General features: G+C 57.2%; 2 protein-coding genes across 5 annotated transcripts; one reads left to right on the top strand and one right to left on the bottom strand.

Moving 5' to 3' along the window:
• Positions 1–141: 141 nt before the first annotated feature.
• MBOAT7 (membrane bound O-acyltransferase domain containing 7) lies at positions 142–14,330 on the bottom strand. Of its 3 annotated transcripts, XM_005219756.5 has the most exons (9): positions 14,074–14,330; positions 13,495–13,548; positions 13,292–13,370; positions 13,062–13,191; positions 12,399–12,525; positions 10,170–10,329; positions 7,823–8,183; positions 5,640–5,816; positions 142–1,159 (listed from the first exon to the last, which is right to left on the bottom strand). In XM_005219756.5, the coding sequence occupies exons 3-9, from the start codon at positions 13,365–13,367 to the stop codon at positions 772–774; spliced, it is 1,419 nt and encodes a 472-aa protein (XP_005219813.1). In that variant the 5' UTR covers positions 13,368–13,370; positions 13,495–13,548; positions 14,074–14,330; the 3' UTR covers positions 142–771.
• Positions 14,331–14,792: 462 nt separating this feature from the next.
• On the top strand, positions 14,793–18,772 carry TSEN34 (tRNA splicing endonuclease subunit 34). 2 transcript variants are annotated; one of them, XM_005219759.5, is made up of 5 exons: positions 14,793–14,826; positions 15,919–16,165; positions 16,402–16,651; positions 16,802–17,056; positions 18,290–18,772. In XM_005219759.5, exons 2-5 carry the CDS (start codon positions 15,923–15,925, stop codon positions 18,475–18,477), a joined length of 936 nt encoding a protein of 311 aa, XP_005219816.1. In that variant the 5' UTR covers positions 14,793–14,826; positions 15,919–15,922; the 3' UTR covers positions 18,478–18,772.
• Positions 18,773–19,262: the final 490 nt, after the last annotated feature.

Below are 19,262 nucleotides of genomic sequence, written 5' to 3'. Positions count from 1 at the left end.
CCGTCAACTTCAGGGCCGCTGCTCCGGGAGCCTCCTAGGAGGCGAGGTCCACAGAGGCCCGGGCGGTGACACCTCGCGGCGGGATGCTGTAGGTATGCGGTCCCCCAACCCTTGCTGACCGTCCACAGACATCCCACAGAGTCTCCGTGTGACACTTTATTGGGAGAGATTTACACATTCTGAGCCTGTCTCAGGCCCGAGGATGACAGGAGGCTACAGGAGCGCGGGGACCCTTGGCTGGCTCAGATGGAACCCACGAAGGCCAGGACGTCTGCGCCGCGGCTTCTCCCTTCCAAGAGGGTCACCCTCCGAGCGGGTCTAACAAGAGGACGTGGAGCGAAAGCGGCCAGAAAGCGCCCACTTCCCCCCACCCAACTCCCGGACCCGCCCTGAGGCTCCGACCCCCACACGGTGCAGCCAAAGCAAGGCCAGCTGCCCAAGAAGCCCTGTGGCCCACCCGCCCCGGTGCGGCGGGAGACACAGCTCTCTGAACAGCAGGCCCAGGCAGGGACAATGAAGATTCTCTCTGGGCATTTATCTTGATTTTTACGGGAGGGAAAACTGATCATCAGGACGCGGGTGGTGGTAGCCAGGGAAGCAGGTGCGCCCACGCCTTGGTCTGTCAGGCAGGGCGCAGAGCCCGGGAATCCTCTCCAGGCCCGGGGCCAAATTCCGGCCTCTTCTTGGGAAGGGCGGTGGCAGCCTGGTTCATGGGATTCCCAGGCCAAAGCCAGGGGGCCGATCGACCGGCAGAGGGTGTGTGGCGAGGGCTCACTCCTCCCGGAGCTTTCCCGAGGCCGGGCTGGGGGCCGGGGCCCCAGACTTCCGCCGCCCGGGGCCACCCCGGCCCAGGGCCAGCCCCAGCCCCAGGGCCGCCAGGGCCAGGACGTGGACGCAGAAGTACACCGAGGCCCAGTAGCGGAGGGTGTCGCGCAGCGAGAGCAGCACGAAGCCCATGGACATGTAGTCATAGGCCCGCATCTTCAGAAACCAGTGCACCCAGTCCCAGGCCTTCTGGCCCCCGGGACCCAGCCGCCACCGAAGGGCCGACTCCAGCTGGCGCTCGGCTGCCAGGCACAGCGGGATGGTGAGGAAGCTCAGGTAGTAACCAGGGTGCAGGCCGTGCCAGTAGGCGCTCAGCAGCATGGTCCATGCACTCCTGCGGGGGGCCGGGAATCAGGGTTTGGGATGCAGACCCTGGCCGCCCCCCTCAGACCCAGGGGTCCAGGCCCCACACCTCCTCCCCCCCTCAGACCCGGGGATCCAGCCCCCCGGCCCCTCCTCCCTCAGGCCCGGGGGTCCAGGCCCCCAGCCCCTCCTCCCTCAGACCTGGGGGTCCAGGCCCCACACCTCCTCCCCTCTCAGACCCGGGGATCCAGGCCCCCAGCCCCTCCTCCCTCAGACCCCGGGGTCTGGACCCCCATCCCCTTCTCCCTCAGACCCAGGAGTCTCTACTGTCTTCTCAGCAACCCCCTCCCAACACTCTCCCCTCAGGACCTAGGAATCAAATCCCTGCCACTTCCTTTCTAAGGATTTGAGGATCTAGGACTATAATTCCTGATCCACGAAGACTGAGACATCTCCAGCCATGGTCCCTTTCTTATTGATTCCAAAAACGCTAGCCCTTGAAGACCCACAGATTCAGGCTCCGACCCCCACTTCCACCAGATGCCCACAAATCACAACAGGCTCTGCCAAGCACTGTGTCTGAGTTCCTGCCCATGGGCACCAAGGTCTGCCTCTGGCACGTCAGGGTGCTTAAAGTACAAATATGACCCTGATGCTGGGAAAGATTGAAGGCAGGAGGAGAAGGGGGCAGCAGAGGACGAGATGGTTGGATGCCATCACCAACTCGACGGACATGGATTTGAGCAAACTCCAAGAGACAGTGAAGGACAGAGAAGCCTGGCGTGCTGCAGTCCGTGGGATGACAAAGAATCAGATGCGACTTAGCGACTCAACAACACAAAAATCCCAACGATGAGAATGACACTGACCGCTGTGTGGGGGTAGGTGGGGGAGGGCGCAATGTCCAAAAAAAGGCTAAATCTCCCTGTTGTTGGCAGGGGAGATGTTTTCCTCCTTCTCTTTCCTTAGGCCATTTCCTTGAAAAAAAAAAAACAAAAATCTACTGTCTGAGCATCTTTCCTTTGTCCTTTGGATGCAGATATCAATCTCTGAAAAGGTGAAAGAGGCCTCTAGAAATTGTTACTGTCCAGGAATGTTTTCCTTGAGGGCCTGGGAGCCATCTCCTGGAAGCAGAGATGTGGTGGGAGATAGAGCCTGTCTCCCTGCAGCTCTGGGGCTTTATCCCACCGGTGACAGAGATAGGAGGTTTGTTGATAAGGACTCTTAACTAGCACAGCTGGCAGACCGATTGCCAGGTGAGCTTCAGATGGACCTGAAAGCAGGCACGTGCTGTGTGTCTCTTGAGAACATGCTATGTGAAGGGCTGTATGCGGCAGTGGATAGTCAAAAAAGAGAGGTTTCTAGACAACTAGTAAGGACCATGGGTTTCCCTGTAGCTCAGACGCTAAAGAATCTGCCTGCAATGTGAGAGACCTGGGTTCGATCCCTGGGTTGGGAAGATGCCCCGAAGGGAATGGCTACCCACTTCAGTATTCTTGGGGCTTCCCTGGTGGCTCAGTCGGTAAAGAAATGCAAGAGACCTGGGTTCAATTCCTGGGTAGGGAAGATCCCCCTGGAGAAGGGAATTGGCAACCGACTCCGGTATTCTTGCCTAGAGAATTCCATGTCCAGACCACGGGTTTGCAAAGAGTCAGACACGACTGAGCGACGAACACTTTCCCTTTCAATAAGGACCTATGTATAGCACAGGGAACTCTACTCAGTGCTTTGTAATGACCTGTGTGGGAAAAGAAACTGAAAAAGAATAGATACATGTATACATATATAACTGATTCACTCTGCTGTACACCTGAAACGAACACAACTCTACTCCAACTTAAAAAATAAAAATAAAATGGATGAACTTTTTTTTTATAAAAAGGGTGAGATTTCTTTCCATCTTGGAAATTCTCAGCAGGAGGTTACTTGTGCTGTGCCTTGAAATCTGGTTTAATGCTCACTCAGGACCCAAACTGTTTCCTTTCTCTTACCTCTGGTGGAGAGAGGATGCTCTGGGCTGCCAGAACCGACAGGAACTTACAGGAGGATGCACATGAGCGTGAGCCCAGCATCTCCAACTCTGCGTGTGCACAGCCCAGCTCTTGGCCCCTTCCTCAGCTACTCTCTCCCTGTTTCGAGACCCCCGCCCTCCCCCATGCAGTGAACACTCTCCAGAGAATCTTCTAGCCTCTCTTGAACCCACTCCAATCCGGCTTTCACTTCACCTTGCAAGGATGCGGGGGAATTCCTCCCACCATGCCCCTCCTCCCCCCACCCCCAGGGTCACACTTGCGTTTGTCCCCGGAGCTCCCGGCAGGGGCAGACACAGTCTCCCTCCTGCCCCTCCTCCTCGACACCCTTGCTTGTCTGAAGGTTATAACCGAACGCTGTGCTGATCGTCCTCCTCTCTCACTGGCTGTGTCTGCACTGGCCCCTCCTCCCGGCCCCCAGTCTACACCTCGGTTCCGGTTCCTCAATGTTGGCGCTACAGACATCTGGGGCTGGGTCATTCTTCAGGATGGGTGGGGGTGGGCTGTCCTGTGCCTGCGTTTAGGCCTCTGCCTACTAGACTCCATTATGATACAGCGTCTCCAGACTTGCCAGATAACCCCTGGGGGCGCAGCACAACTGCCCACCCCCCACACCCCCAGTGAGAGAGTCCTGGGCCTTCCCTGGTGATTCTGATGGTAAAGAATTCACCTGCTGTGCAGGAGACCCGGGTTCAATTCCTGGGTTGGGAAGATGCCCTGGAGAAGGGAATGGCAACCCACTCCAGTAGTCTTGCCTGGAGAATCCCATGGACAGAGGAGCCTGCCGGGCTTCAGTCCATGGGGTCGCAAAGAGTCAGACAGCACTGAGTGACTCAGACATTGAAAATCCCTGGTCTAAATGTATGTCCACTCTGTGCTTTGACCTGAGACTCAGCCCCAGAGCTTTAAGCACCATCCACAGCTGCCGATGCTCACAGGTCCACTTCTTACACCAACCTTTCACTAATAAGCCAGAATCGCTTAACTCAGTGCCTATCCAATAACCCTGGCTAGAAATCTGTCACCTCAAAGTCAGTGAGACTAAACCCAAGCCTGGCTTCCTCAGCCTGCCCGCTTCTGAAACTTCCTCCTGTGCAGACTTCCTCTCCTTCATCACCCATGCCCACCACCTGGGCACCCCGCTGCATTTCCTCTCACGCCCCCCATGCAGGTGGGGGCGGAGCCCTGACCTCACCTCTCCAGTGCATCTACTTCTGGCCACCGGTCCCTACTCTAGGACAGCATCAGTGCCCACCGGGCCAGTGCCTGCCTCATCTGCTGCTCCCCTCCCCACCTTTATTCCATGCCCCATACAAGGTCAGAGCGCATCTTTAAATCGAAACTAGACAGCACATCCAGGTAGGTCTAGCTCCAGAAGTGCCATGATTAACCGCTTCATTATGAGGACATGTTACGGTGTATCCTGACCTCACCTGGCGGCGAAGGGAAGAGGGAGGGATACTTGGCAGGTGGCCTGACCTCTCTGAGCCTAGATCTCTTCAAGATTTCCTACTTCCTAAATTTGTCAAGATCTAAATGTGTCAGTTTATCTTATCTTTACAGAAAGTCTCCACTCAGGAATTACCAGGTGAGTGAAGGATAATGAAAGCTGCTCAGGGCTCACATTAAGTGTATTTAACACTTTATCTCACTTATTCCTCAGGGCAACCTATGACACAGGTTAACGGCATTACCCCCATTGAAGAAGTGGGGACACTGGGTCGTGGGGAGGGACAAACTGGGAGTTTCGGGCTAACATATACACACTATATAAAATAGATAACCAACCAGGACTTAATGTATTGGTTACTGTATAGGGAATTCTACTCAGTACTCTGTAATAACTTATAAGGGAAAATAATCTGGAAAAAAAAAAAAAAATGGATAGGGAACTCCCTGGCAGTCCAGTGGTTAGGACTCTGCCCTTTCACTGCTGGGGTGGGTTCAGATCCTGGTTGGGGAACTAAGATCCTGCAGGTTGCAAAGCACAGTGGGAAAAAGCAAGAAATAAAAAATTTTAAAAATATATATATAACTAAATCACTTTGCTGTACATCTGAAACGAATACAACATTGTAAATCAACTATACTTCAATTAAAAAAAAACTAGAAAAAGAAAAGCATGTAGGGGAATTTTTTGAGAGGAAAAAAAAAAAAAGAGGGAACAGAGCTCAACCAACTGCTTAACGTTTCTTAGGTATTGGCAGGGTCACGATTCCAGAAGGTCTAGTCATCGAATCCATAGGACTTAGTACACTGCGCCTGTGCCACGCGGCCGGCTTTACAGAAGTAGAAACGGAGGCCCGGAGAAAGAGGAACGAGCTTGCCCCGGTAACGCAATCCGAGCCGCAGCCAGAGGCTCAAGAAACTACAGCTCCCATGACCCTCAGGGGCGGAGGCCCGCTTGGGGGAGCCGCAGAGCGCCTCCAGGGCAGCTGGGAGATGTAGTTGCATGCCGTCCTCCGCGACAGGTGGGCTCACCTGAGCACGTAGGAGCGGGCGGGAGCGCTCTTGTAGATGTACTGCGCCAGCCACCACTGCACCGTCATGTTCCAGTACCGCATGCCCTCCCGCACTGTCACGCAGAAGTCTGTGTTGTAGCAGTCGATGTTGCGGATGGTCTCATAGTCGTACTCCAGGGAAGCCGCCATCTCCGGACTGGGGGGGTGGAGGACGAGGGTGGGGGACAGACATGCATCTCAGCCAGGCCCCTTCCCGACGCTGGCTCCTGTCCCAGCCCCGGACGCTAAGGAGGGGAGTCTGGCCAGGCAACAGCTCCCTGGCTGTCGCATTTGCTAGGGCAACAAGGGATGGGAGCCCAGAGGGTGCATTTTGGGGGGGGGGGGGAGGGGACGTGCACAGTTCCACAGCAATAGGATTCTCTTTCTCTTGGGAAGGGAGCCTGCAACAGCCAGGAAAAGTCTGCAAGGGTTACAGTTACTAAGCTGAGTCCTTAGCAACCTGACCTGCCAATGGTCTCAGATGCTGGGGTAAGGCAGTTCCTTAGCAACCAAGCTCAGCATATCCAGAGAAGCCTCCAAGAAGTCCTTTCTAAATTCCTCAAACCCTTCCCTGACTGGGGAAACAGCAGCCCTAACAACGAGGTGGTCCGTGGTTGCTAGGGAGATGTTCTAGGCCTGCCTGCCACCTAGATGGTCTCTGTTGCTAGGGAAAGGGCATTTCTTAGTGACAAGCCTAGGATGTTTAAAAAAAGGGTCCTGAAAAGGCGTTTGCTGGCTATCAGTCCGTATGACTGTTCTAAAAGGATCAGCTCCAGCAATACAGAGGTTCCTGGGTCACCGGTGCCCAACGGTCCCAGCAGAAGGGGATTATCACTGACCTGCCTGAACCACTGGCTGCTTCTGATAACAGAAGCACGGCTTGCATTAAGAGCAGGGCCCAGAAGGTTTAGAAAAGCTTTCAGCTTCTGCTTGACGTCTTCTGGGGGATACCCTCTAGCAACTGGAGGCCTGCCTTTGGTTACTCTGACAGAAGGAAGAAATGTTGCATGGGGGGGCGCCACTTCCCCCACAACGGGATGGCTGCTGTGACTACGAGGGGATGGCCCAACCCTAGTAAGGAGTCGTTCAAAATTTACACCAGCCCCAGCCTGAAGACTAGAGGACGGCTGCAGGGAACTGAGGGAGGGCCCACTCCTGATTGCCAGGGTGCCACTTCCCCAGCAACACAGGAGTAACATATCCTTAGCAACAAGGGAGTCCCTAGTTACTAGGCCTGTGATCTGCCTCGTGATGAAGGAACTAGGGGAGTAGCTTCGCCAGGTACAAGCTTAATCCATAGTTACTGGGGCTTCTGGCAGTTACTAAGAATGGTGTCCCCCCGGCGACAGCATGGTGGAGAATGCCATTTCTGGGACTTCCCAGGCGGGTAAGGATCTGCCTGCCAATGCAGGGGGCTGACTAGGGTTTCATTGCTGGTCTGGGAAGACCCCAGATGCCCTGGAGCAGCTGAGGCTGTGGGCAACAGCTCCTGAGCCTGCACTCCCCAACGAGAGAAGCCACCAGAAGGAGAAGCTTGCCCCACCCCCCCCCAGACGAAGAGTAGCCCCCGCTCACCCCAACCAGAGAAAGCCTGTGCTCAGCAGCCAAAAATAAATAAAGAGAATGCTATTTAAAACAGAGGCCGTTATGTAGTGACATCTCACGGGGAGGGTCTGCTTGCTCCCAGCAAAGAAGGGGGCAGTTTAGGGGATGCCGTTTCCATAGCAACAAAGGCAGGAAGGTGTAGTTCTGTTGCTAGGGAATGGTTTCCCTAGCGACAAGGGGCTGCTCCTCAGTGCCCAGGGAGAGCATCCTGAGCAACCAGCAACAACCGGGTTACTGGGGTGACACTTTCATGGCAACAGAGGGGCAGCATGGGGGTTGCTAGAATACACCTTCCTTTTCCTAGCAACAGAGAGCAATTCATACCCCAGGGGGTGACAAGCACACAACAGGGGGCGATCCATAGGTTTTAGGAGTTTTCCTAGGACAGGGGAGGGCGGGCTGTGGTGGTCAAGAGTGACACTCTGCTGACAACAGGTGGGAGACCAGCCCCCCCCTCCTCCCCGCGCTGCTCCCCACTCTCCTCCCTGCTAGGGGCAGGGCCAGCCCGCGGTGATGGGGCTGGCCGGGTCTTGGGACACCTCCCTCCCGCCGCCTGACCTGCTGGGGGGTGGGCATTGGAGGGTGGGGCCGCCCCCGGCCCGGGCTTTGGCGGCCACGGGGTAGGCCCCGAAGCCAGCGGCAATGCAGCCGCACTCGGCGGCAATCCAGGCCACGTAGAAGCGCATGCGGAAGGCGAAGAAGACGGGGATCATGTAGAAGAGGCGGGCGGGCAGCGGGCGGGCGTAGAAGGCGTCCTCGCGCACGGCCTCCAGCGGGAAGAGGTGTGATGAGAGCAGGAAGAGCAGGCCGAAGAGCGGGGCCGGCCAGGCACGGCGCAACAGGGGCCGCAGGCTGGGCACGGCCCCCGGGAAGGGCTGCTCCAGCCAGTCCAGGTACGTGCGGTAGCGGAAGAACGGGCCTGTGGCGGGAGGGCGGGCCGCGGTCAGACGCTAGTGCGCGTGGGGTCCGCGGGCAGAGCACCGGTCTCAGGGCCGGGCAGAGCACCGGTCTCAGGGCCGGGGAGATGGGCCAGGAACCGGGGAACCAGGGGGACCAGGGAGAGAGGAGAACGGAGAGCAAGGGAAAGTGGACAAAGGAGGAGACAGGGGACTTGGCAGGAAAGAGGAACAGACACTTAGGGAGCAGACAGAGGATTCTGAGAACCAGGGGGTCCTGGCACACTTCATGGAGACAGACAGACCACATTTGGCGGGAGGCGGGCAGGGGGGGCCCCGGGGTCAGGAACAGGGAGCGCAGCAGCGCATCCCTTGAGGAAGACAGGGGCCTGAGAAGACATCAGAGGGTTGCAGGGGCAAGGCCCTGGGCGGGATCTGACCAGGGCTTTGGGTTTGGCTTTATATATATATATATATATATATATCTTTTTTTTTTTTGATTACATGTGGTTTATCCACTCAATGGAATACTACACAGCCATGAACACAAACCAGGTACATGTCCATGCAGCAAAAGTCTTGCATACCATTGAGCAAATAAGCCAGTACAAAAGAATACGTACTGTATTTGATTCTATTCACATAACGTCCCAAAACAGACAACACTAACCTATGCTCTTAGAAGTCCAGAGAATGATTACCCTTGGGAGACAGCAACTAGAAGGGAGCAGGAGAGACTAGTGGTGTGTTGGGAAGATTATTTGATGGGGTGCTGACTGTATGCACGTTTCCCATTTGTGTAAAACCACCAACTTGTTTGTATATGTTGTGCATGCATGCGTGCGCACTCAGTCACATCTGACTCTCTGTGAACCCATGGACTGTATCCCGCCAGGCTCCTCTGTCCGTGGGATTTCTCAGGCAAGAATACTGGAGTGGGTAGCCATTTCAATCTCCAAGGGCTCTGGGTTTTTTTCCTCAGTGCTAGGGTAACCATTGTAGGCTCCCCCACCAGGGAAGGGCTAGATTATTATTTTGCTTTTTCAGGAGACCCCTCAGCCACTGAGCAGGGAGGGGCTGCAGAGGGACAGTGACGGAAAAGAGGGGACTGCTGCAGTTTATATAAAATGATGGCTTGGCATAGGGAGGGAGCAGAGGGCTTTAACAGAAGTGTTTAAAGTCTCACACGTCACAGAGGACCACACGCTATATGATTCCATCAGGGTAGGCAAGCACATAGAGAAAGTCAGTGCTTTCACGGAATGGAGGCAGCTGGAGGTTTGGGAGACGATGGTAAAGGATGCAGGGGTTCTTTTTGAGGTGATGAAATTGCATGGGAGTCATGCCACACAACTCTGTAGAGAGACTCAAACCCAGCAAACTGGATGTGGTTGTGAGAGGGTGAATATGGTAATTACAGCTCAATACAGTTGTTAAGGACTTCCCTGGTGGCTCAGACCGTAAAGCATCAATCTACAATGCGGGAGACCTGGGTTCGATCCCTGGGTCGGGAAGATCCCCTGGAGAAGGAAATGGCAATCCACTCCAGTACTATTGCCTGGAAAATCCCATGGACAGGGAGCCTGGTAGGCTACAGTCCATGGGTTCACAAAGAGTCGGACATGACTGAGCGACTTCCCTAATACAGTTGTTACAGAAGTCAAAACCTTCTATGAGGTCAACGGTAATGAAAAATACGTTCTGAAACTAAAAGTCGGATCATACGCTGTGAATCCTCGTGGCCTGGGCGGCAGACACATTAGGGTGACGTCGATCTTTCTCCTTAATCTCCCGTGCGCTCCCAGTAAGTTACAAAGAATCACTGAGGCAGAGAACAATCTGTGTCTGCTCTGGAGGGGCCCTGGGGCCAGCGGGGGAGGGAGACATGGACTGGGGCTCCGAGGCTCACCCTCACAGCAGCAGAGGCTGGAATGGGGTAGGGGTGGGGCAGGAACACAGAACAGACAGCAGAGTCCAGGCAGAGGCAGGCCTGGGGTGGGCACACTCACCTGTCATGATTCCCACGTAGCAGTAGCTGTAGCTGAGGGTCTCCATCAGAGAGGGCACGTCCGGCAGCAACCCCAAGGGGGGCCCCTTGCTGAAGCCCGAGGCCATTTCCTTCCTCTGGGCCACGTGCAGGTCCTGAACTTCACTGGCCAGACTCACCAGCTGGGAGGAAGGGGCAAGTGGGAGGACAGCTCAGACCCTGGCCTCCTCACACCCACCTCCCGTTCATGACCGCCCTGGGAGGCCAAGGGCCGGGGGGTCCTGTGGGGCTGGGTGCCGAGGCGCTGCTCCTTGGGCAGCTCTGAGCACGAGTAAGGGCTCCCCCCTGGGGCCCTCTGTCTTTTTTCCTCTAAGTTCCATCTTTCTGTGTTCCCCCGCAGTTCACGGCTTTAGGTCCCACCCATGCTGTACCCTGGTGGGACTTCTTCAAGCCCCAAGCTTGTCCTTCAAGCTGCCTCTAGGGAATTCCCTGGTGGTCCAGAGATTAGGGCTTGGTGCTTTCACTACCGGGACCTGGGTTTGATGATGCTTGGTTGGCAAACTAAGATCCCACAGGCCACGTGGCATGGCCAAAATAAATTAAAAAAAAAAGAAAAAGCAGCTTCCTCTTCTCATTAATACATGGATGGATGACTTCCGGGCACCTCGAATTTAACACATCCCAAGTGGAAAACGGTTTTAGCTATTTCCCGAAGCGGGTGTTCATCTGGTCTCTTCCCCCCTCCCGCCCTGCCCCGTCATATGCCAGTCCATGGGATTCTCCAGGCCAGAATACTGGAGTGGGTAGCCTTTCCCTTCCCCAGGGGATCTTCCCAACCCAGGGATCAAACCCAGGTCTCCCACATTGCAGGCGGATTCTTTACCAGCTGAGCCACCAAGGAAGCCCCATCAAATGCCATCAGCATCCGATGAGCTGCTTAGACTGGAAACCTTCCTCGCTCCCCAGGTCGAGTCCCTGAAGTCTCTGGGCCTGTCCCTTTCACTTTGCGTCCACACTGGGCTGAGTATGTTTACCCTGGCCCCCCAGCCTGCTCTCTACCCTTCTGCACACAGACCCCAGGCTGGCCCGACACCCACAGGTCTGTGTCTTCCAGCTTCAGCCGGGGTTCAGTTGGCAGATGGCCGAGGCAGGCAGGAGTGAACCTTGGGTTTGTATTCCCGTGTTTTTATTCCCTTTATTGATAAGACCGCCTGGGGCCTGGCTGTGACCCTTGACCAACCTTCTCGAATCTACCCAAGTCCTTTTCCTTCTGGGCTCCCCTCCTCTCGTCCCCTTGGGCCCAGGACCCTACCTCATCCCGCCCTGGTCGAGGTAAACATCAACAAAAACGCACCCCAGGTTCTCCTACGTGCCAGGCCTCCTGGTGGGGCCCTGATTTGCTGCCCCAGGCCTGCCTCAAGCCTTCAGTTTGTCAACTGGACTTAGATAAAGGAGTCCCACGTCAGCTCACCTTACCCTTCCTGCTGCAGTTCTCTCAGCATCTGGAGGAAGTATTTTTAAACCTGTAAACCTGGTCACAGGTTTTCAGAAAAACCTCTTGTAGTGGCTCTTGGGCTCCCACAGGAAGAAGTCAGAACCCTGTACTGGGGCCAGCCAGGCCCCGCACGGCTTGGCCCGCACTGCGGTCTCCCCTTGAGGGACAGTCTATGTGGCTAGCACACAGCTGGCAGCATGCAGCCGGCCCCCTTCCAAGCCCACTGCTCCCTGCGTCCCAAGAGGCTCTGGTTTCCTCCAACTCCTAACCCACTCCTGCCCACCCTTCAGCTCCTGCCCGGGAACACGGGATGCCGGGCGAGCCCTGCCCGCCACTGCCGCCTGACCCTTCCGTTCCCTGAGAGGTAGCACACAGGAGCATGCGCGACCTTTTCCTCTGTGGCAGGGCCTGTTTTCTCCCATCTTCCCAGGCCGTGGGAAGCCAGACAGGGTGTCCTGCTTTTGTGCCCTCAGCTCAGTGCTCTCTGCCCAAAGCTGGGTTTTGTTTTGTTTTTTCTCTTTTGCAATGTGGCTTGCTACAAAGATGCACTTTAGCCCAGCCATCCACTGACACCCACAGTTATATAGCTTTGGGAACTTTTTTACCCCAGGGAAGAGCTGAGAGGTTAAGTCCTGCCCTCGGCAGAGTGAGTGGGAGAGACCGACCCACCTCCTCTGCCTCCCCAGGGAGGAGAAGGTAAAGCTGGGCTGGTTCCCGGGCACCCAGGGAGGGCTGGGGGTGCGGGGGGAGCCTGACCTTCAGTGTCAGCAGCAGTTGGACGGCGTTGGTGAAGGGCGTGGGAGTGGGCAGGCCCAGCAGGCTGAGCGCGCGGAAGAAAAGCAGGTAGGAGAAGGTCCAGGCGAGGGCCAGGGCGTGGCAGGAGCTGAGACAAGACAGGATGCCTGTCGCGCTGGGTGCGGGAGGTCTTGCCTCTGTCTCCCCTGGATTCCAGCTGCAGATCCCACCCCCCACCGCCCACCTTCAGAGATAGGGGAGGGGGGTGTACAGAATGAACATGACCGAAAGAGCTGCACAAAAACGCACAGCAACAGAGAACAAGGAGGAGATGAAGAGAGAGGCTGCAGGGGGAAGACCCTTCATGCCTCCACTTGTTTCTGGGAGGGAGGGAGAGAGGCGAGGGAGAGAGAGAGAGAACACCAGGGCCAGCAGACCAGTAATGCCCTCCTCTCTCCTGAATCCATCACATGGACGTCAAGGGCCAGGACAAACACACAGGGACCAGACCCAGAAAAAGGCAGGAGAGGAGGAGAAACAGACCAGACACGTGACACAGAGAATCTCGAGGCGCACAAGAGACATCCAGAGACTGAGGCGGAAACAGAGAAAGACCCCAAGAGGAAAGAGGTTGCATCCTCCACCGGCTCCGTGCTCCCCCTCCTCCTCCCACCAAATCCTCACCAGGGCTGGGCCTGAATGAGCGCCCAGGTCCCAAGGATGGTGACCAGAGAATGCAAAGTGTGGGGGCCACAGGTGAACAACGTGAGCCCCAGGCCCACGGCTGCCGCCCCCCATCTCTTCAGCCCAGGTCCTGCGGGGAGAAGGCACAGCATCAGCGTAGAACTTTCCAGGGGGTCCCCCGTTAGGCCCCCCCCCCCCTTATTTTCCGCTGAGGAGGGAACCTGACTCACCAGCTTTCTTAAAGAGGAAGCCGATGGGGATGGAGATAAGAAGAACCACTAGATAAGTCCATTCTTCGGGCGACATGTTCTAGGGGAAGGGCAGACGTTCACAGTGAGAACCCAGGAGTCCGGCCGCCAGACCCTCCTCCTTAGAGGATTTAGGAATCTGCCCCCGTCCGAATCCCCAGTTGTCAAAGATCAAGGAGTCCTACCGTCAGCTCCTCTCCTCTGAGAACACAGGAATCCCGACCTCCAAGCCCTTCCTCCTTTGAGGATAGAGGAAGTCACCCCCAGGACCTCTCTTGAGAATCCAGGCCCCCAGATCTCTTCTCCTTTGAGAACCCAGGAATCCAAACCTGCCGACCCCTCCTCCGTAGACGATCAAAGCAACACCCAGCCCCTCTCTTATCCCCGAGCCCCTCCACCCCACCCGCCGCCTCCGAAAACACTGCTCTCCAAACCCCTGCCGTTCTTCGAGGGGGCCTCAGAGGAGTCCAGGTCTCCAGCCTCCACCTCTCTCCGAGCTCGGGTTCCTTCTCCTGTCTGAAGCCGGAGAGCCGGCCCACTCCCCAGTCCCAGCCCGAGTCCCGGGGCGCGCACCAAGCACGGCTCATATCCGCTTTGGGCAAAGCCACAGGCGGTTACGCCACCCGGGAGCTCGACCATGCCACCCCGGAGCTCGGCCGCGCTCCCGGTGCCGCCCCCGCACCCCATCAGTCCGCCGATCCGCAGAGACCCCACACTGTTCAGAGCCCTCCCGGTCTCCTGGGCGCCTCCACACCCCGGCCCACCTGGGCCCGCGGTTCTGCGCCGGCCGCAGGGCAGGAGGCGGCCGAGCAGTCCTGGCCCGCTGGCTACCGTGGGTCCGGCCACGCCTACCCCGCCCAGCACGCCCCCGCACCCCCCAGCCTCTTTAGGGGGGCCTGCAGAGCTGCTTGGTCCGGGGTCGTGCGCGCAGCGCCCAGCGGTGTCCGGGCTGGGCGGGCAAGGAGCGCGGACGCGGCGCAGAGAGCACAACCCGGCGGCGGGACCCGGGCTCGGATCTACCAGGAGGCGAGCACGCAAAGGGCGGGGCTTCGGCTCGGAAAGGGGTGGGCCCAAAAGCTTCGGGCTCCGAAGGCGCCGCGGGACCCGGGAAAGAGGCGGGGCCTGGAGCTAAGCTTTCAGAGGGAGGCGGGGCCTCCGCTCCAGGTTCTTTCGGCCGGAATCCGGGGGTGATTTGGAGGCGGGGCCACAAGCTTCGGATTTTTTCGGAGGTGGTCGAGTACGTTCGTTTGTGGGCGGGGCCAAGGACTTCGGCCGGATGTGGGCGGGGCCACAGCCTCGGCTCCCTTCGGAGGTAGTCGGGTAGAAGCGACCTTGGGTTGCTCATAGGCGGAGTCTCAGGTTTAGGACAGAGGCGGAGCCACGGGCTTTGGCCAAATGAAAGAGGCGGGACCCAGAAGCACCGCCCCCAAGGGGGTGGGGCAAATAGCGTTCTACCTCAAGGGGCGGGGCCAGCGTGGCGAGCGGCCCGTTTCCTAGTCCCGGAACCGAGGAGGGAGGTGCGCTTCGAGGGGCGGGTTCGAGGGGTTTACACTTTAGGGGGAAGGCAGGGCTACGGCCCTGCGGGGCGGGCCCCACACTTCCCGCTCCGCTGAGGTGGCGGCGTGACGACACCGACGCAGGGGGTCGGCATGGGGGGTGGAGGAAGCCCCGCGTGGCGCGCTACGTAGGGGGTGGCTCCGCTGGGACTGCGAGCTGGTGTTTACGAGGTGAATAGCTGTTTCCGTCAGAGGACGGTGCCACATTCTGAAGGGAGCGCTCACGAGCGGGCTGAGCCCGCCCGAGCGGAGAACGGACCGGGCTTCCGGCTGTGGGGTTCGGTCTTAGGGCGGGAACTCCAACCGGGGCGGGGGGGTGGGGGGAAAGCCCGCGGCCAAAGCGGGCGGGGCCTCAGGCTGTGGGCTAGACGTGAGCCGAGGCCGTCCGAACGCCTGACGCCTAGGCTTCGGGAGGGGGCGGGGCCGCGATCGTCTGAGCCGAGGACTTCCGAAAGTACGAAGCGGCCCCGCTCGGGCGGGGGCGGGGCTTCGCATTCTGCGAGCCGGGCTCAAAGCGGGGACCTGAGGCCGGACCTCGAGGGCTCAGAAAGGAGAGGCGTCCCCGAGGAACCCGAAGGGGGCGTGGCCTCTGGGGGCTTTGGCCTCCGGAGGTCCCGACACCTGACGGAACACCGGACGGCGACGCCGAAACGGACCTTTCGGAGGGGGCGTGGTCCGCCCTACGGCAAGCTTTGCTGCAAGGCGCGAGGGCCCGCGCGTCCAGTCTCGCCCCTGGCCAGAATGCTGACCGCAGGGTCCGAGACGCCCCGGCGGGGCCTCAGCGCTCCTCTCGGGGCGGGGCGTCGTCTGGGTCAGCCCTGGGGCCTGGCGGGATCGCCCGGGGGCGGAGCCCGGCGCCCAGGGGGCGGGGCTAGCGCTCCCGCTCAGCAGGTGGCGAACGCGTCTCGGAGCGAGGTTCCGCCCCACGAGCCTCAGGGGTGGGGCTTCGCCGAGACCCCCGGCCAGGCTGTGGGCGCCCTCCCAGCGTCGCGAATCCTGCGGCGAGAGGCGTGCTGCCGGGTGGGTGACTGCTGTGCACCTGGCCTCCCGCAGGAGGATGCTGGTGGTGGAGGTGGCGAACGGCCGTTCCCTGGTGTGGGGGGCCGAGGCCGTGCAGGCGCTGCGGGAGCGCCTGGGCGTGGGGGGCCGCACGGTGGGCGCCCTGCCCCGCGGGCCCCGCCAGAACTCGCGCCTGGGCCTCCCACTGCTGCTGATGCCTGAGGAGGCGCGACTGCTGGCCGAGATCGGTGCAGTGACCCTGGTCAGCGCCCCGCGCCCGGACCCCCGTCAACACAGCCTGGTAAGGGGCGGGGCAGACTTGGGGCGCCCTTCCCGGGGGACCTGCGGGAGGAGAGGCCGGGGACGACTGGTCCTGAAGTGGGAGGGATCTGAGAGTCCTGGATTCTGGAATTCTGTGAGAGTAGTAGGATCCCCAGGTTCATTTCCCAAGGTTTGGAGGGGCCAGAGTCAGGATTCCTAGCTTCCTAAGGCAGGGCATGCCTGAATCCTGGTATTACAGGAAAGTTTACTTCTCAGGCACTGGCATCCTTCAAGCGCCAGCAAGAGCAGGGCTTCCAGGAACAAAGCACTCTGGCAGCTGAGGCCCGAGAGACCCGTCGTCAGGAGCTACTAGAGAAGATTACAGAGGGCCAGGCTGCGAAGAAGCTAAAGCTGGAACAGGAATCAGGGACCAGTGGGAGCCAGGAGGCCGGTGGGAAGCAAGCTGCCGAAGAGAATGAGGCCAGTGCTGGCCAGGCTGCTGGAGAGCATGAGGAAGCACATGAAGGTGGGGGTTGGAGTCCGCGGACCAGGGGAAGGAGGGAAGAGATCCTTGAGGAATTTTTGGCTGGCACTCTAGGGCTGGACCTTGCTGGGGGCTGGGGAAAAAACCTTGCCCCTTGGATTCATCAAACTCTCTTGGATTCATCCCCACCAGGCTCCTCTCCCCAGCCAGGGCCTTCAAATGGAGTGGCCCCCTTACCGAAGTCTGCTCTGCTCATCCAGTTGGCCACTGCTCGGCCGCGGCCCATCAAGGCTAGGCCCCTGGACTGGCGTGTCCAGTCCAAAGACTGGCCCCACGCTGGCCGCCCTGCCCATGAGCTTCGCTACAGCATCTACAGAGACCTGTGGGAACGAGGCTTCTTCCTCAGTGCGGCCGGCAAGTTTGGGGGTGACTTCCTGGTCTATCCCGGTGAGTTTGTGTTGGGACCTCTGGTGACATTTTTCTTCACAATCCCACCCCGTTCTGCGATTCCCCCCTTTTTTGGTCTCCTTTTCTCAGCCTCTAAGAAACAGGAAACACTTGGGAACCCAAACTCTTTTGGAGAGCAGTTTAGTAAATGAACAAAGAGAAGAAAAAAAGAACTCTCACAGAAAATATATAGAATAAAAAGCAAACCATATTTTGTAGTGTTATGTACATTATTATATTTAATAATACATACATACTGCAGATTCTTTACCAGTGAGCCACTTGGGAAGCCCTTCCATATCTTGGCTATTGTAAATAATGCTGCAATGTACATAGGGGTGCGTTTATCTTCTTGAATTAGGGTTTTCATTTTATTTTTTTCAGATAAATACCGAGGAGTAGAATTGTTGGAAGCCTTGCTTTTTTAGATTTATGTTACCTGCTAGTTTTCTGTATAGTTCCCTACTCAGGGTCCTACTTTACTTGGTCAGGTTCATCTAACCTGGGGGCAAAGTATAGCTCCCCTCCCCTCAGCCCGTCAAATGAGGCCCACTGACAGGTTTTCTTTTTAAATAAAGTTTTATTGGAACACAACTCTGTTTGTTTACATTTAATCAGTTGATGCTATGGTGCTAGATTGGCAGAGTTGAGTATTTGCAGCATGGCCCACAAAACTGAAAATATTTACTATCTGGCCCTTTTCAGAAAAATTTGATTAACTCCTTAATTCTATTTTATTTCACCCTTCTGTTGTAAATCATTCTCTTTTAGTCTGAGTCACTTCTCATTGGATATTTATGATACGATATACATGATACCCTTTTGAGTTCCTCATGGCTTTGACTGACAGCAATATATTCAGTTACTTGTTTTTTGTGGCTCAGATGGTAAAGCGTCTGTCTACAATGCGGGAGACCCGGGTTCGAGCCCTGGGTTGGGAAGATCCCCTGGAGAAGGAAATGGCAATCCACTCCAGTACTATTGCCTGGAAAATCCCATGGACAGAGGAGCCTGGTAGGCTACAGTCTATGGGGTCGCAAAGAGTCGGACACGACTGAGCAACTTCACTTTCACATAATGTGTCAACTTGCTCCACCCCCCAGGCCCAAGGGTGTCTTTTACAATATCGGTAGTGATGGCTGGATGCATTGCGATCCCTTCCGTGTTGGAGGTCCCAGTGTCTTCCAGCTTTCCACCAGTGGAAACTGCTACCTGCCTCTCTCCTTCACCCAGGTGACCCGCTCCGTTTCCACGCTCACTACATCGCCCAGTGCTGGGCTCCAGAGGATCCCATACCACTCCAGGACCTGGTTTCGGCTGGCCGCCTGGGCACCAGTGTCAGAAAGACGCTGCTGCTTTGCTCCCCGCAGCCCGATGGTAAGGTGGTCTACACGTCCCTGCAGTGGGCCAGCCTGCAGTGAGCTCCAGAGACCTGTGGGCGCGCGGCCGTCTCCGTGGCAAGACCCTTCCTAGATGGTTCCAAGCTCATCTCTGCGTGGGAGGCCCCGCCCCACCTCCTGCCTCTCTTGGTGGTTAGTGTTCGATTCCAGATTTATAAACACTACATCCTCCTTATATCCCTTCCCGATCCAAAGCACTTAGTGGCTGTGTTGTTTTTATAGTTACCAGTTTCCAACCATGAGCTTCCTGAGTGTGAAAGCTGATTGATTTCTGTTTTCTACAGGGCTTAGGTCCCAATAAATTTGTTGAATCGGTGTGGAGTTTGTGATTTGAATCCTTAAGACAATCCTGGGAGGTGTGGGCATTTGCTGCAGGTGTTTGGGCAGATGAGGAAAAGCCTGGGGGAGGGGAAATGACTTGCTCAAGGTCCCACCTCTAGTAAGGAGCAGGTGTGTTAGTCGCCGAGTCGTGTCCAACTCTTTGTGACCCCATGGGCTTCCCTGGTGGATCAAATGGTAAAGAGTATGCCTCCAATGTGGGAGACCTGGGTTCGATCCCTGGGTTGGGAAGATCCCCTGGAGGAGGGCATGGCAACCCACTCCATTATTCCTGCCTGGAGAATCTCCATGGACAGAAGAACCTGATGGGCTATAGTCCATGGGGTCACACAAGAGTTGGACACGACTGAGCAACTAAACGCAGGCTCTCTGTCCATGGGATTCCCCAAGGCAAGAATACTGGAGTGGGCAGCCATTTTCTTCTGCAGGCGATTTTTTGGACTCAGGAATCGAATCCAGGTCTCCTC

The sequence above is a fragment of the Bos taurus genome, chromosome 18, assembly GCF_002263795.3.
Source record: "Bos taurus isolate L1 Dominette 01449 registration number 42190680 breed Hereford chromosome 18, ARS-UCD2.0, whole genome shotgun sequence".
Classification (NCBI taxonomy): domain Eukaryota; kingdom Metazoa; phylum Chordata; class Mammalia; order Artiodactyla; family Bovidae; genus Bos; species Bos taurus.
The sequence above is the reverse complement of the archived record's forward strand: the minus strand, read 5'-3'. Positions and strand labels throughout refer to the sequence as shown.

Excerpts from the sequence above, each read along its gene's own strand:
- TSEN34 (XM_005219759.5), top strand. The coding sequence starts at position 15,923 with ATGCTGGTGGTGGAGGTGGCGAACGGCCGTTCCCTGGTGTGGGGGGCC. Across the intron at positions 16,166-16,401 it reads ACCCCCGTCAACACAGCCTG|GCACTGGCATCCTTCAAGCG; the intron begins GTAAGGGGCGGG and ends TTTACTTCTCAG. Across the intron at positions 16,652-16,801 it reads GCATGAGGAAGCACATGAAG|GCTCCTCTCCCCAGCCAGGG; the intron begins GTGGGGGTTGGA and ends CATCCCCACCAG.
- MBOAT7 (XM_005219756.5), bottom strand. The coding sequence starts at position 13,367 with ATGTCGCCCGAAGAATGGACTTATCTAGTGGTTCTTCTTATCTCCATC. Across the intron at positions 8,184-10,169 it reads CTACGTGGGAATCATGACAG|GCCCGTTCTTCCGCTACCGC; the intron begins GTGAGTGTGCCC and ends CTCCCGCCACAG. Across the intron at positions 1,160-5,639 it reads GCCCGCTCCTACGTGCTCAG|GAGTGCATGGACCATGCTGC; the intron begins GTGAGCCCACCT and ends GGCCCCCCGCAG.